This window comes from Mustela nivalis (assembly GCF_964662115.1).
Source record: "Mustela nivalis genome assembly, chromosome: 13".
Lineage (NCBI taxonomy): Eukaryota > Metazoa > Chordata > Mammalia > Carnivora > Mustelidae > Mustela > Mustela nivalis.
In genome coordinates, this window is record NC_139032.1 from 83,565,793 (window position 1) to 83,581,041 (window position 15,249).

Sequence of the window (15,249 nt, forward strand, 5' to 3'; positions counted from 1 at the left end):
TAACAGACTGCTAGCTCCACAGACTGAGCCGGCCAGGTGCCCCCAGCAGATTACTTAATAAAGAAAAATCTTTTGGGCGCCCGGGTGGCTCAGTGGGTTAAAGCCTCTGCCTTCAGCTCAGGTCATGATTCCAGGGTCCTGGGATCAAGCTCTCTGCTCAGCAGGGAACCTGCTTCCCTTCCTCACTCTCTGCCTGCCTCTCTGTCTACTTGTCATCTCTGTCAAATAAATAAAGTCTTAAAAAAAAAAAAAAAAGAAAAATCTTTCAAAAACTCTCTTGTCAGCAGACAATAGTAAATAACAGGAAGCTTTATGGTGATATGACCAATACAGCATTATCTAACTCTCTTTAAGTTAAAAATACATGTGTTTTAAATGATCCAGCTGTGAATAAGGGGAGTAAAAGCAACAACTGCTTGACATCTTGACATTAAAAGTTCTTAAGTTTGATTAGAAATCGCAGATCCTCATTTTCCCGGTCTGTTCTCAGTAGCATACTGAACTGGATGAGCAACGTGAGTAACTGGAGTAAGACTGAGTACCCTGAAAAAATGAGATGCATTTAAGTAATGTCAGTTCGCAATTTCAGTTAGGAAGTCAACAAAAATTAGACATGACTGGTGTCAGCAGGTTACAATTTACTAAATGACAGCTTCCCAAGATAGACTCTTTTCAGGACAAACCCTGCTGCTACAGTTTCTAATTCCTGATTGAAAAGAAATCTAAACAGTCTAAAAATAACAGTTCCAAAAATGACAGTGGCTTCAAAGACCTACATAGATGTCTCACTGCTCTTCTGGGTCTAAAATATTTCCCAGTCCCTTTTTGAGCAGGGAAGAGGGGGTGGGGATCGCCTTAGTGCACTGTCGGTGGTTTTACTTAGTTCAGTCCTGCATGTTTCCTTAACAATTTTAAAAGACAAAAAACAGTTCAATGAGAATTTCAACTACTATAATCTTACAAGTTTCTTTTAAGAAAACTTTAACCTAACCAATACCTCCATATTTAAGAAGACCATCATTAACACCATGTTCAGATTTTTTTTAAGCACAAGTTTCTTTGGGAGATAGCTTTTTTCTGTAATTCTTTCCTTACAAAAATATGTTCAAGCATTCTGTGATAAATTGATAACTAGATTTCTAGAACACACAAAGAGAACTGATTTAACTTGGAGTTTTATTCCAAGAATACAACAACAATAAAACTCATCTGCTTAATAAAATGAACAGTATAAATACACGTGTGTGTGTGTGTATGTGGTGTGTGTATATATATTTAGAAATGAGGTTTTTTTATTCATTTAAAAAAAAGATTTTATTTATTTATTCATGAGAGGCAGAGGGAGAAGCAGGCTCCCTGGGGGGGCCCAGTGTGGGACTCAATCACAGGACTCTGAGATACTGACCTGAGCCGGAGGCAGACACTTAACTGACTGAGGAACCCAGGTGGCCAAACAGTAAATTTTTTATTTTGCAACTGAATTTATCAATCTAAGAAATAATTTTTTACCCCAAAGAGTAATTTAGGAGTATTTGATGAAAACAAAAAATGAATTAGGTAGCAGCATATAATTTGGGCTGAGGGAGTGGACTTTTAAATTAAAATGTTTTTCTAACTATAGGCCTGAAATTTCATCTTCCTGTTCATGTCTGGGAGCCAGGAATACATTACATTAACACCTACACAGTGTTACACAAGCTATGGTGCTAGAGTAATCAATTTTCCTCGTCCGTGTTTAGCCAAGAAATGCTCTTATCTGCTCAATGCTGAGCCTTGAAAAATGCCCTCCTTCCCCACTGCCTCCTCAAAAAGTATTCCTAACATTACCACAGTGCCAATTAGGGCCCCAGCAGGAAACAGATGGCAGTCTCAAATTGGGTATTTTGAGAAGAGTTTAATAAAGGGACTTTTGAAAGCTGTGGGTGAGTAAGAAAGCACAAAGCTAATGTGCTCGTAACAGTTGGGCAGGAAGGGACAAAGGGAATGTAAAGGTTACAAGAGACCCAGGAATATCCAACTAAAGCTGTGACCTTTGGCCATGGGATACAAATAACCTGAAGGGATCCCACATGGAGAAGGCTGGAGGAATAAATCCCGGCCACCCACAATTCCTTTGGAGTTCCCCACTGGCAGAACCCAGTTGGAAACCAGAGGGCAATGGAGCCTGGCTGCCGCAGTTTCTGTCAGCCTCCAGGGACACGGAGAAAGGTCAGATAAGGGAGGAGAGGACAGTGGGAGGGGCAAACCAAAGACATCCAGCATGCCCCTCAAGCAAGGGCAGCCATGAGCTTTTCAAGTCAGTGTCAACTCAACCAGCACCCCAAGTCTAAGAGGTGGTAGAGTGATCTGTACACTGGGTACTGGAAAAGCCATTTTCCAAGCCCTGAGGAGAGGCCAACATTCATACTGAGATAAAAATAAAAGATGAACTAACCTTTTCAAGCTGATCCATTTTTTCTGACCATTCCTAAAATAAAACAACAAAAAGGTACAGTTTCCAGGAAAGAGTATCAGTAACATAAGGTTTTCAGAAAACAAAACAACCTAACTCCCCTGCAAAGCAAGCAAGCAACCAATCAAAACAGCAAATAAAAAACCCCATAAAGTTGGCTTAGTATTAAGAGAACCAAGAGTCCTAAAAGGAGAAGAAAATGAATTTTATAGAAACTTCTAGAACACACATATAAACCTGAAGATTTTTACGAAGCAGAGCACCCAACAAAGTTGTAGTGTGGTGTTCTGATGCAGCTTTTCACTTTATTCCTGAGTGTTTTTCCATGAATATTATTATTATCTCTTGGGAGTGGGTAGCTGAGGCAGCTGAGTTGGTAACTATAATTGATATTTAGAAACTAATTTAATGAAGGTAAAAGGGACCACCCTCGCCAGCCCCTGATAATTATTTTCCTTCTTATCTTGATTTTACCAATATGCTTTATGCCATCTGGTATATGATGCCCCTTATTCACAAATCACAGGAGGAAAAATAACCATCAGTACAAAAAGCCATATTCCAAGTGCCTACAATCAAAATTCACCAATTTTAGATGATATCATCATTTATTTACATTTACACCATAGTTATCTAATAGGTATTGGTGAATAATGTCTTTTTCTGGCTAGCAAATGTCCTAATACTCCCTTTAAAATACTCACTTTAAAACCAACCAACTCACCAACTATAGATGAATTATATATATTCTTAAGTGAAACATAATAAATTGATCCTGTCTTAATAAATCAAGATTACCAGTATAATATCTTGATGTTTTTCTTAAATTTAAAATGCCATCGAAAGAAATATTTACTTCATAATTACTGTAATAGGTGGTAATAGTACTATTTTCCTTTCTTACTGTTATTCATTCAGCATCTATCAATGGATGGTTCTAGTGAGATTACAGGAGTTCTTTTGTCTAACTCAGTGGGGTTAAAGACACTAGGAAACAGACCGTAAGAACTATGTACATCATAGAAGCTGGGCTTGAGAGCATTCTCTACTCTAAGAGGCAAATGTTTGGGGTTTAGGGGTCTAGGCCTTAACACAGGTTTTTAGAGGACAGAAACCATTTCCCTTCTTTTGGGATATGCCACCAGATAGAACACATCATTTCCCTTCTCCCTGTTACAAAGTTACACAGAATGACAGAATGATATTCTCTATTCTGGATGCATCTCACGATTACAAATGTAAATTACAGAGCATTCCTTTTCTCCTAGGCTGCAGATATTTTCTACCAGGTTTACGTCATGATTTTTGAAATCACGTCACTAAGTGAAATCTTTCCACCAGTCTTGGGCGTCACATATAAAATACCTGGTCCTTTCTGGCTAATGCCAAAGCCAGTCCTTCTGCCATTTTGGCTCTGTTGGCTTGGAATGTCTCATTCTGCTCTTGAAATTTCCGCATGGAAGCTGTTAACAAAGAGGCTCTATTTGAGATATGGCAATATTTCAGAAACGGCATGACAAACAGCCCATGTGATTATTTTACAACTGTAACCTAACAAAAAAGATCAAGGTCAAGTAAGTGGATAATGAGACTGGGAAAAACCTGATCCGTCTCAACATTATCCCAGAATCTTTTGGGCTTAGCATTAGAGCATAGTTGTTTTTTTGCTTTCTCTTGTTCTATTTTGGTAATAAGCAAGTATATACATTTAGGAAGATGCCAAAAGGTAACTTTTTCAACAGTACAATGATAGTAGGTAGGTTGCTAGAAGAGGCTAACGCTGTTGCTAAGTGATGGTTACTAGCATACTTTATCAGAATTAAAAATAAAATTCAAAACTATGCAAAACAAAAAACCTTTCTTTCACTTCGTTTTCCTTTAAAATTTTTTAAGTATATGTCAACAGAAAACTTCTTTAGCATCTTTCTTGGATTGAATCCAAAGGAGAATATATGAATTAGGACAGACCAAATAAAATGTACGTTCTATTGCTGGAGAAGTGATGACAGCCAAAAATTTCCCCCCATTCTGAATACAGCAGCATGAAGCTACGGCTAGAACAAGGCTCCTAACTAGGCTTAAGGGCCAGGCACATGATTTTACTAACATCGAAGGGCAGCCAATAAACCGGAAAACCGGATGAAGACAAGCTAGTACACATAATGACCTTCTCCTAAGAAGCATGCCCATAACACAACATCAACAGGAATTGTATGCTTATAAATATCAGACAAATGTTTTACCACTCTGATTAAGAAGTACACTTAAAAAGATTTGAACTATGATGGACAAACTTAGCCAATACACTATGGTTTCATTAAAAAAAACCAAAAACTAAACCCTGAAAAGATTGAAAAAAAGCAGGAAAAAAAATACGTACAATCCTGGTGTTTTTCTAATGCAATTTCAAGCTTCTCTTTTATCTTCTGCAAGTTTCGGACCTGTTCAGCATAGTCTTGGGTGAGGAGGGTGACGCACATACCAGGAATGGACAAACATCAGGAAAGGAAGTTAATTAAACAAAAAAATGAGTGAAAGTGATGATGATTTTCTCAACCCGAAAACCATTGCTGTTAAGGAAAGCTAGGCAGACAGCCTCCCATTAACAATGAACAACACAAGCAAACAGGTATAGTACAAACCATCCACGGTGTAAATGGTGAATACAAACAGGCAGGTCTGTTTAGCCTGGATAGAGAGCAAGAAGTGGGCCTGGTCTGATCATCAGAAACGCCCTGCTCGTTAATTTCAAACCTCCGTTTTCACTTCCCCTTCCAGTATTAGCGATAGGACAGGACAAAAGGAACTCACTGAACAGCTCACAGTTCATACACCTGTGTTAACAGTGGTTGGGACAATAGCAAACACCTTACCACAGGATGGTCTTTACCTTCAAAGTACTTTATTTTCTAGAAAAGTCAGCTTCCTTTCTATATGGGAACTGAGCTTCCTATGCCAAATTAAAGGTGAAAGTCAGAATTAATTATCTGAGTGGCCAAAGATAGTATGGTACAGTGGAAAAGTAGGCAGGCTTGGGCCAAATCCCAGCTGTCAGTCTGTAGCTGAGAGACCATAAGCAAATTATTGATCCCAAACATTAGTTTCATTACTTAGCAAATGATGGTATTAATTACAATGGCCTCAAACGCACTTAATAAACTGCTTTCTGTGTCCTAATTAGATAACAAATTAGGTGTTTTCCTATACCAGAAGCAGCGGACACGCTTCAGTAAGAGGTTCAGGAAGAGGTACCTGCTGCTGCTGTTTTTCATATGAAACCTGGAGGAAGATACCTAGGACACAACTGGGCTTTCTAAGTGTCCTTTCTGTGCCCTCTCCCTTCCCTAATTTTAGTCAAGCCCAAATAATTCTTCCGTCTCTATGTCAGGGAAGGCATGTAGCTTTCTCCCCAACATTAAACAAAAGTAAAGTTATTTCACCTCTGTTCCTGATGTTAGTTACAAGTAGGTATAATTGGATTTAACAACTGAATTTAAAGAAGACTATAGTTAAGAGTACGGACTCTAGCAAGCAAATGTGGGTTTGGATCCGAGCTCCACCACTTACTGCTTCGGTGACCTTAACCTCGCTAAGCCTAGTAAGGCTACAGTGAGGATAAAAGGAGATAGCGCACCAACTGGGAGCTGGGAGCTAGACTACGGACCTTTGATAACCTCACAAACACAAGTATTTGTATACAATTTGGAGAGTTTTGTAGTCTACTGCTTTCACTCCAATAAAATGTGCATAAGGCCAAGGGACAAAAAGAAACACAGAAGCCATTGACCACTTCACAGGATGAAACTTTCAAAATGTATCCGCTGGCAGAAACCAAAATAAGAAACTCACAACTCTATCACAAACATGTCCTGCTCAGGCAAGGATATAATGGAAGTTGTGTGAATTGTAAACTGCACACAAAAGACATAATGAGAGTTACAGCTTCTATACAGGTGTTGAGTATCACTGGAAAGTGGTCTAAAGACCCAGGACACTTACACAAGTGATATGCAGCTGTAGCAAGTGGCAACGTAGCCACTCTAGTGCTGAAGAATCCATCTGTTGGCCATTCCCTGTAAGTACTATCCCCTACCCTGACAGCTATGCTAACAGGTGGAAGATCGTCAAATGTCATCTACGTATACTTTTAATACCTTTTATATCCATGGCTAGAAACCTCAGGAGCAGAAAAACCCAACTTATTCTTTTTGAGTTTACAGTCTTCAGTACACTAACAAAAGGAGGGAACCAAAAGGGCACAAATTGCTCCATTTTGACTAAGAAATACGTCAATATATAGCACTATCACCATAAGGTGACACTATATCGTTATTTGACATAGACAGAGGGTCAGCCAAGGAGAGTGTTCTTTGCTTGCTTTTTATGAAGTCTTAGACATACCAGAAAGTCTGGCTTCAAGTTTCCGGATCTGTTCATTCCTTCTCAAGAGCTGGGATGAAAGATCTTCTCTGGAGCTGCTTCCATCGGAAGCCTGTGGAAATACAGACAAGAGGCCACATTCATACATGGGTTTTCAGCAATGTGAGACGACCCCAATACTGGACGGGAAAGCAACAACTCTTGTTTCAGCTTTCAGTATACTTTAAATGTGATCACTGAAGAGCTTCTTAACATACCTAGGTCCTAGCTTCTCTACCTGTGAAATAGGAGCAACACTATCCCCTTCTACAACGTGGAAAAGGTAGGAGATGCTAAACGGACTGTGTGTGTGTGTGTGTGTGTGTATACACAGTATTAGAATAAATAATGGCAAACAAATCCATTATGGTCATATCACACCAAGTACATGATACAAAGAATATATTTTCAGTAATAAGAAAATCAGCCTCAGTGGCTCAGTCCGTTAAGCTGCTGCCTTCAGCTCAGGTTGTCATCCCAGGGCCCGGGGATTGAGTTCCACATCGGGCTCCTTGCTTGGCGGGGAGCCTCCTCCTTCCTCTACCTCTGCCTGCCGCTCCCCTGCTTGTGCTCTAACAAGTAAATAAATAAAATCTTAAAAAAAGAAAAAAGAAAATCATTTTATTTTTCCAAAGGTAAAGTCCTGGCAGAAAAGGTCAGAAGGTTCTTTAACGAGGGGTCAAAGGCTGGTGAAGAACTGATCACTGACATTGATAAAGTTTCCGTCTAAATGCATCAAAGACTTTACCAGATAATACGGATTCATTTTAAGTTTTCCTTAATAAAATGGAGATCTCTCAAAAAAAACATGGATTCAATAATCAACATATTAATTAAACATCAATTTTCCTCAACAATCTACTTTATTTTTAAAAAAATTTTTAAAGATTTTCTTTGAGAGAGGTAGTGAGTGAGTGAGTGAGTGAGTGAGCACGAGCAGAGGGAGTGGCAGAGGGAGAGGGAGAAGCGGACTCCCTGCTGAGCAGGAAGCCTTGGGCTTGGCCTTGGGCTCAATCCCAAGACCTTGAGATCATCTCCTGAGCTGAAGGCAGATGCTTAACTGAGCCACCCAGATGTCCCCACAACAATCTATTTTAAAATGTCTGGATACTACTATTACTTTGGGCACTGCTTACTATTGCTAACAAGTAACTTATTTATCTTTTTTTTGGATTATAAAATTTTTAAAAATACAGAAGAGTAGGGAGAATGGTTTAATTAACGTTCTCCATCTACTTTAATAATTGCTGATGTTTTCCCCTATTTGCTTTATTATTTTACTGAAGTACTATAAATAACAGATATGACATTTTGCCTTAAATACTTTGATAAACATTTCCCAAATATAAGGTCATTTTCCTTTATAACCACAATACCATTATCACACCTAAAAAATTTTTATCCAATATCTAGTCTTTAGTCATGTTTCCCCATCTAATACCCAAAGTATCTTTAAAGGTGGTTGAAAATTCACTTTATTTTTTATTTTTTTAAAGATTTTATTTACTTGTCAGAGACACAGCAAGAGGGGGAACACAAGTAGGGGGAGTGGGAGAGAGAGAGGCAGGCTTCCCACTGAGCAGACAGCCCAACGTGGGGCTTGATCCTTGATCCCAGGACCCGGGGATAATGTCCCCAGCCAAAGGCAGATGCTTAATGACTGAGTCATCCAGGTCCCCCCAAAATTCACTTTAAATATTCACTTATGTATCTAGACACTTGTCCAGTCCAACATTTATTTAGACTTGGTTTAGTTTATACATAAGAGGCAGTCTCTGGAGGTGGAGGACCTGGGTTAAAGTTCCATCCTCACCACTTAGAAAATAAGAACTTGGGCCCATTAGTCACCTTCTCTGTGCACTGATTTCATCATAAGTAAACTATGACAACAAACATGATCAATCTCACACAGCTGTGATGAGGATTAAATAAATCAACACTTGTCAACTCCCTAAAACACAGAATAGCACATAATTAGTTTCAATACTTATCTATATATTAGAAGTTATGATTATTACTGTTAGTAAGACATCTGCTTCTCAGCTGTGCTAAGCACTGGGAACAGTGGTGAAACAGAGTCCCCAACCTAAAACAGCAGGAGAAGCAGCTACTATTATGAAATGCCTGTTAAAGAGCCAGGCACTATGCAAAATGTTTTATTTATTAGGCAGAAGAGGTAACATTGCAGGCCTGCAATCACGATTCTTAGCAAGGTCTGTCTGTAAGGCCAGCCCCGGGGCTTAACTATGGGAACTTAGACTTTAAAGGGTTCCCACTATTATTGATAAGAAAGGTTCACTGTATCTAATCTGTTTGTGTACAAAAATATGGTTTATGCTGAACACCTGTTTTCCTTCCAGGGGTCTGGAATTTTGGTAAATGCTTGGCATACGGTGCCTATGTGAAGAGCCCCAATAAAATCCCTGGGCACTGAGTCTCCAAGGAGCTTCCCTGGAAGACAACATTTTACATGTGCTGTCACAATTTTTTCTGGGGGAATTAAGCATGTCCTATGTAACTCTAGGGGGAGAGGACTTTTAGAAGCTTGCACCTGGTTTTCTCCAGGCTTTGCCTCATGCATCTTTTCCTCTTGCTGATTATGCTTTATATTCTTTCACTATAATAAGTGACAGCAGTAAGTAAAACCACGCTGAGTCCTCTTAAATAATCGAACCTCAGGATGAACATTGGGGACCTGAGACCCATGCTTTAATAAGACAAGTATAGTTCCTATTTTACAGATGTGGGAACTAAGGCATAGGAAGGGAACTTGCCCCAAGTCATACAGTAACAATGAAGTTAGGAATCGAATCTAGGTCTGACTCCTTAACCTGACCTGAGTTCCCAACTACTACTCTCTACTGCCTTTCATACGCCTCCCAGTTTAGTGAGACAGACAAGCAAACCATCAACAATGCAGTGTAAACAGGTGCTGTTACAGAGGTCAGGAGGAGATAAGGGACCAAACTTGGCCAAGAGGGGTAAGGAGTAGAGGGGATGACAAGGGCAGGTCAGGTCAAGGGGGCTTCCTGAAAGTAACATGTAAGTGGGGTCTTGAAGGAAGCTCAAAGTCTGTTAGAAGAACTCAGGAGCAAAAGGAAGAGATGAGACATTTCAGAGACAGGAGACAAGTGCAAAAAGCTGTGGGCATGAAGGAATATAACACATTCCAGAAATGCAATAGGTTCAGCGTGGATGGAGCACAGGGTCTAGCAAAGTAGAGTGAGATGAGGTTGGAGAGGGAAGCTGTGCCAAGGCCATGAGAGTTTACCACTGTACTATGTATGAATTTGAACTTCACCTTGAAGGTGATAGGGAAACCACTGAGGAGTTTCAGGCATTAAAAAAGAGACATGAATACATCTGCTTTGGGGAGTTATTAGAGGCAAGGAGCCCAGAGAGACTACAACAGTTGTTCAAAAACAAAAGACAGCTTGAAATAAAATGGAAGTAAATGAACTCCTGGCAATGGAGTAAAGAGAGCAAGTCTGAGACATTTAGAAGATGGAAAACCAAAATACTTGTTGACTGGACACCAAAAAAATGGAGGGAAGAATCTAAAATGCTTCTGAAATTTCTTGCTGGTGACTTGGGGGAATGGAGATACCCATTTGAAGAGGGAGTTAAATAATTCAGTGTTGTTCATTTTAGAATTTAAGACACTAGAGGAAGAGCATTTGGTTGGAGAAATATATGCAGTGGGATATACAGGTTTGGAGATAGGGCGTGAAGATCAGAATGTAGAGACGGTAAGTTCAAGTAGATTACTTCAGCAGTCTCAATGGAAAATACTTTGAATTCAGGCCAGTTTCTATATCTGGAATACTTTCAAGATGACAGACTTCATTTAGCATGTCATCATAAAGGCAAAGCAGGTATTTCTGCCACAGAACTCAGCATTGAAACTATATCCTTAAAAAAAAAAAAGAAACTATATCCTTCAGCCTGGGGATCAAATGTGCATTACATTTCCCGTTAAATATAGCAGCCAATGATATCAGGTAATCTTATTGTTCCATCCCAATAACCTAAGAGCTTCTGCCATGTAATTTGACCCAGGACAGGTAGCAGAAGAAAGGAGGAAGAAGACTCATCTGACCCTGGAAACAACTCAATTGTCTATCATCAGGAAAAGACAGAGATAAATTGTGGCCTTGTCAAATGCTGGAATCTTACACAGCAGTAAAAGTAAATGAATCACAGCTTCATGGAACACAGATGCATTCTAGAAACATGGTGAATTAAAAAAAAAAAGTTCAAGAATACTATGGAATACCATTTTTATAAAATTCACAAATAAGCAACACTAAACAACAAATTGTTTATAAATATATACATATCTGGGAGGCTATTTTAAAAATCAAGAGAATGATAAACACAAAATTTAGGATGGGGTTATCTGGAGGGCAGGGAGGAAGAAAGTGAACTGGGAAGAAGCATACAAGTGCCTTCAACAGTATCCACAATGTTTTAGTTCTTTGGATAGGTGACCCATTAACAAGCATTCATTTTATTTTTATGCTTTATACTTAACAGTTACATTACATACATTCTTTTACATACACCAAATATTGTAATTTTTTAAAAAAAGATAACTGACTTTGAGAGGATCCTGTCATATGCCAAAGACACACTTTTAATCCTAAGGCATGAGATCTACCTAACAACACAACAGCATCTTCATTGTTCTTAAATCTTTCCAAACACAAAGGTCCTTTACAAATAAGGGACATACTGCAGGGGTGTCTTCTTCTCATCAACTTTCCTAGTAAAATAGAGTACTCTAATTCCACACCATAACTCACAGACCATGTTAGGCAACAATGACTTACAGTATATTTGTCTGCAGAGATAATAAGCCAAGGCTTTTTGGAGAAACGAAATATAAAAGAAAATGCATAAAGTATAAAAAGAGTGTAACAGGACAATGTAGAGAATATGAAAAGGGACTCTGAAATAACAGGAAAAAACAGAAAAGCACCTTACAGTAGGAAGAATCAGATATAAACCCCAACTAATCTTTCAATTTTAAAAGAAAATACTTATGGGAAAGTCTCTTTGAAATACTATTTTAAAAATATATCAAGAGTGTACCAAATATTAAAAATTAAAAAAGATACTTACAAAGTCATCTCCCGAGTCAGCTCCCATAGAGGCAACGGATTCCTTGCTCACTGACCGTGGTATCCTAGTAGCGCCCCCTGGCCTCTGAGCCACAGCTGTCTCTTCTGCAATTTTCTTCTTCAGTTTTGCAAACATTTTTGCTGTGTGGTTATCCTGCACGGGTGACCAGCTAGTGAACCACCCCAGTATTCTAGTCCTTTGGCCAGCAAGCAGGACTTCAGAGACTGGTGCCTAGAAAGTTCCAGACATCCAAGAAAACTGTATTCCCACTTCAGTGTGGGCCAAGGTCTTACAGAACAGTATCTATAAATCAGACGAAAGAGAGCTAAGTTAAACACAGGAGAGATTTCAGAACTGAGTTGCTTTTTAAGCTTCAGGTTTCAAAATTAAGTTTCATAATTTTACGTGGACATTTAACAGGACACACTGCTAAACATTTAAAAAGCACTCAGGTGTTTCACGTGCATAAACAGATAAGGAAATCCAGGCTTGAGGAGATGAGGTAATCTGCCAAAGAGTGTGTCCTTAAGTGGCAGGGCTGGTATTTGAACCCAGGACTCTGACTCACAAGTCCTTACTTTTTCTTTATTATGCCACGTTGGCTATGGCATATAACACATATAGTAAAACTGCCCAGGGTACATGTTAATGTCACATAATGGTTGGAAATCCTCCCCCCAATATTAACTACAGTTTACTTTTTTTTTTTTAAGATGAAGACAAAATATGTACTCAATATGGGGATAAAGGTATAACATTCCAATGTTCGAGGATGGTTTGCCATCAGCTCTTGACTAGAAAAAGCTGACAACCTAGAAAAAACAGGCAAGCCAGACATCTATCCTCTATAAGCATCAGATACCCTTAAACATTTCCTAGAAATTCTGTATGGTTCTCTTTAAGAGTGATTAAAATGACCTGAACTCAGTTTCGTCTTCAGAATGTTTTACATGATAATCAACATGAGATTCAACCTTCTTTTCCTCCCAGTGTTGTATGAAACACCAATATTCTGGTTCCAACCTTAACTTTCCATGTTCTGTGGAGGACACCTAGGTTCTGCTCTGAGATCTACGAAAGACTTCTTACCACTTCAGATTATCCATGTAAATCTGTACAATTCTCCAATATCTGTAAACCACCTACTCACCTGGCTTATCTACCAGATTTAAAACAGCTTGGAGGTCAAAGCATTCTGTCCTGCATGAAAACAAAGATAAAATGCACTGGGTATTTCCTTTCAAGTGTAAGGCCAAAATGTTTGGGGGAAATGGAAGAGGATAAAGGGAGAATTAACCAGAAGACAGAAGAAAGAATCTATCACTGCCACAGTCCTCAGTGGGACACCTTCTCCTTTGCGTTTGTGATCTACCTGGAGCTTCACTAACAGGCACAAAGAACAGGATCTCTCATTGGTGCCTAAATTTACTTCACCTTGGGAGACTCGAGCAAAAACAACTTGAATGAGATTCCGGTTTCCTAGGGCCAGTATTTATTTCTCAGTTGATTCTGACAGTCACACATTGTTTGTTTACCTGGCGAGATCCGGGCAGTCTAGTCACAGAGCCTTGACTCGCACTAAGAACGTCGCCGAGAAAAAGAATGGCTAAACTGGGTAAAAAACAAGAGCCTAACGCCCAGGGATAGGCAGGTACCTGCCACGCCAGTCTGGATCCCACTCAACTCAGGCTCCTTCTAGAACCGCCCGCGTATGGACTGTCAAGGAAGAGAGAGGGACTCAACGTCTCTCCCATCTGACAGCAAGGAAACTGAGACCCAGAAAGGAGGAATGACTTGTCCAAGGTCGCTGGTGGCGGGGGGGATCCTGACACCCTAGGCTCCAGACTCCCCGGCCGGGCAGCCCCTCTGCCCCCACCCCCGCCCTTTCAGCATCCCGGTACCGCCCCCCGCCTAGGGTCTTGGACAACCCCGTCCGGGCCGCTCTGGGGCAGACCGAGGCCACCGGGAGAAAGAGGGGCCTCCTGGCATCTCCGGCCCCCGCCCGCGCACCTGCCGCTCTCTGGGCAGCGGGCAGAGCCCCGCCTCCGGGACCTCTCGTGAACACCGGCCCGCGTCACCAGCCCCCACGACCGGCCGGCGAGCAGAGCAGCGACCCGGAACCGCACCTCCACCAGCGCGCCGGAAGTGGCTGCGCGCGGGGCGGGCCTGCCACGCGCATGCGCCCGCGCGCGGTCTCAGCGGTCGACGGCGACATCATCCGGGCTGCGGTTGGGCCGGAACCGCTGGAGGGCGCGGGCGCGAGCCTGGGTGCTCCCTAAGGCCGGCCCGCCACGTCACCCAGCGGCCCGACCCGTGGATGATGACAGGGTGGCCATAAGCCTTTATTGTTCTTTTTTTTTTCTTTTTAAGGGGGCGGTGCGGAGCGGGGAAGTGGGAGGAGCCCTGTGGCCGAAGGGAAAAGCACCCAGTTGGTGCCGCGGGGCCTGCGCGTGTAGTGGGGCTTTGAATCCTAAGGCCACTGCTGCGCGGAACTGAGAGGGAGTTTCCGTTCCGCTCCCCGCATCCCAATCCCACTGCGCCCTGCCCAACCGCCTGTCCACGGCATAGCAGGTGATCACTGCGAGTCCGTGCCTCCCTCCTCACACAGAAGCCTGTGGCTTTGGAAAGTACAACTAGGTCTTCGCGCTTTGTGACTAGTTTTTTTTAAACTCTTGTGCCTATGACCAACTGCAGGTTATACGTTTTATATCTATGTAATATATAATGTACCACATAATGTACCATTGAAAGCAAAGTTTCCAGAATCATACTCATATCATACACTCCGATATACTGCATTTCAAAATAAGAAGCTGATAGCAGCCCACCACATTCATCTCATTATCTACTCATGGTTCTCCAACTTTTGACAGTTATACAAACTCGAGAGGTAACTGCCCCGTTCAAAGTTACACTGCAAATTAGCCTGCGTCGGGTGTCTGGACTCCTCGATGCCAAACAAGTCAGACATTCCACATTGAAATCGCACATTTGAAAACCCCCAAACGACCAGAGGGTCAGCAGCTTCCATCCCCGCCAAACAATCCTCCCTCCGCGTGTGAACTTTTGACCACTTCGAGCAAGGCAGGGAAAAACCAAGACCAGGACTCAGAAGAAACTTACCAACCAGAAGAATAAGCATAGAAGCTACGACCCCAAGTCAGTCCTAAGTGTCTGAGGTATGTTCTGAAAGAAGCAAACCCTAACAGTTTAGCACGTATGTTGTCAACAATTCTGAAAAAGTGCCAGAAACC

At 41.2% G+C, this 15,249-nt stretch overlaps 1 protein-coding gene across 2 annotated transcripts in view; it reads right to left on the minus strand.

Annotated features, from left to right (window-relative positions):
• The window catches only part of GOLGA1 (golgin A1), a 48,364-nt gene extending 34,153 nt beyond the window's left edge, over positions 1 to 14,211 (minus strand). The window contains exons 1-7 of one of the 2 annotated variants that reach the window (XM_082695496.1): positions 14,006 to 14,211; positions 13,146 to 13,195; positions 11,996 to 12,298; positions 6,854 to 6,944; positions 4,833 to 4,907; positions 3,818 to 3,915; positions 2,435 to 2,467 (exon numbers count right to left, since the gene is read on the minus strand). In XM_082695496.1, coding sequence (XP_082551622.1) covers positions 2,435 to 2,467; positions 3,818 to 3,915; positions 4,833 to 4,907; positions 6,854 to 6,944; positions 11,996 to 12,130 — 432 coding nt within the window. In that variant the 5' untranslated portion in view covers positions 12,131 to 12,298; positions 13,146 to 13,195; positions 14,006 to 14,211. Of the gene's footprint in view, positions 1 to 2,434; positions 2,468 to 3,817; positions 3,916 to 4,832; positions 4,908 to 6,853; positions 6,945 to 11,995; positions 12,299 to 13,145; positions 13,196 to 13,530 lie in introns of both variants that reach the window. The other variant, XM_082695497.1, reaches the window with a different exon arrangement.
• Between the last annotated feature and the right edge of the window lie 1,038 nt (positions 14,212 to 15,249).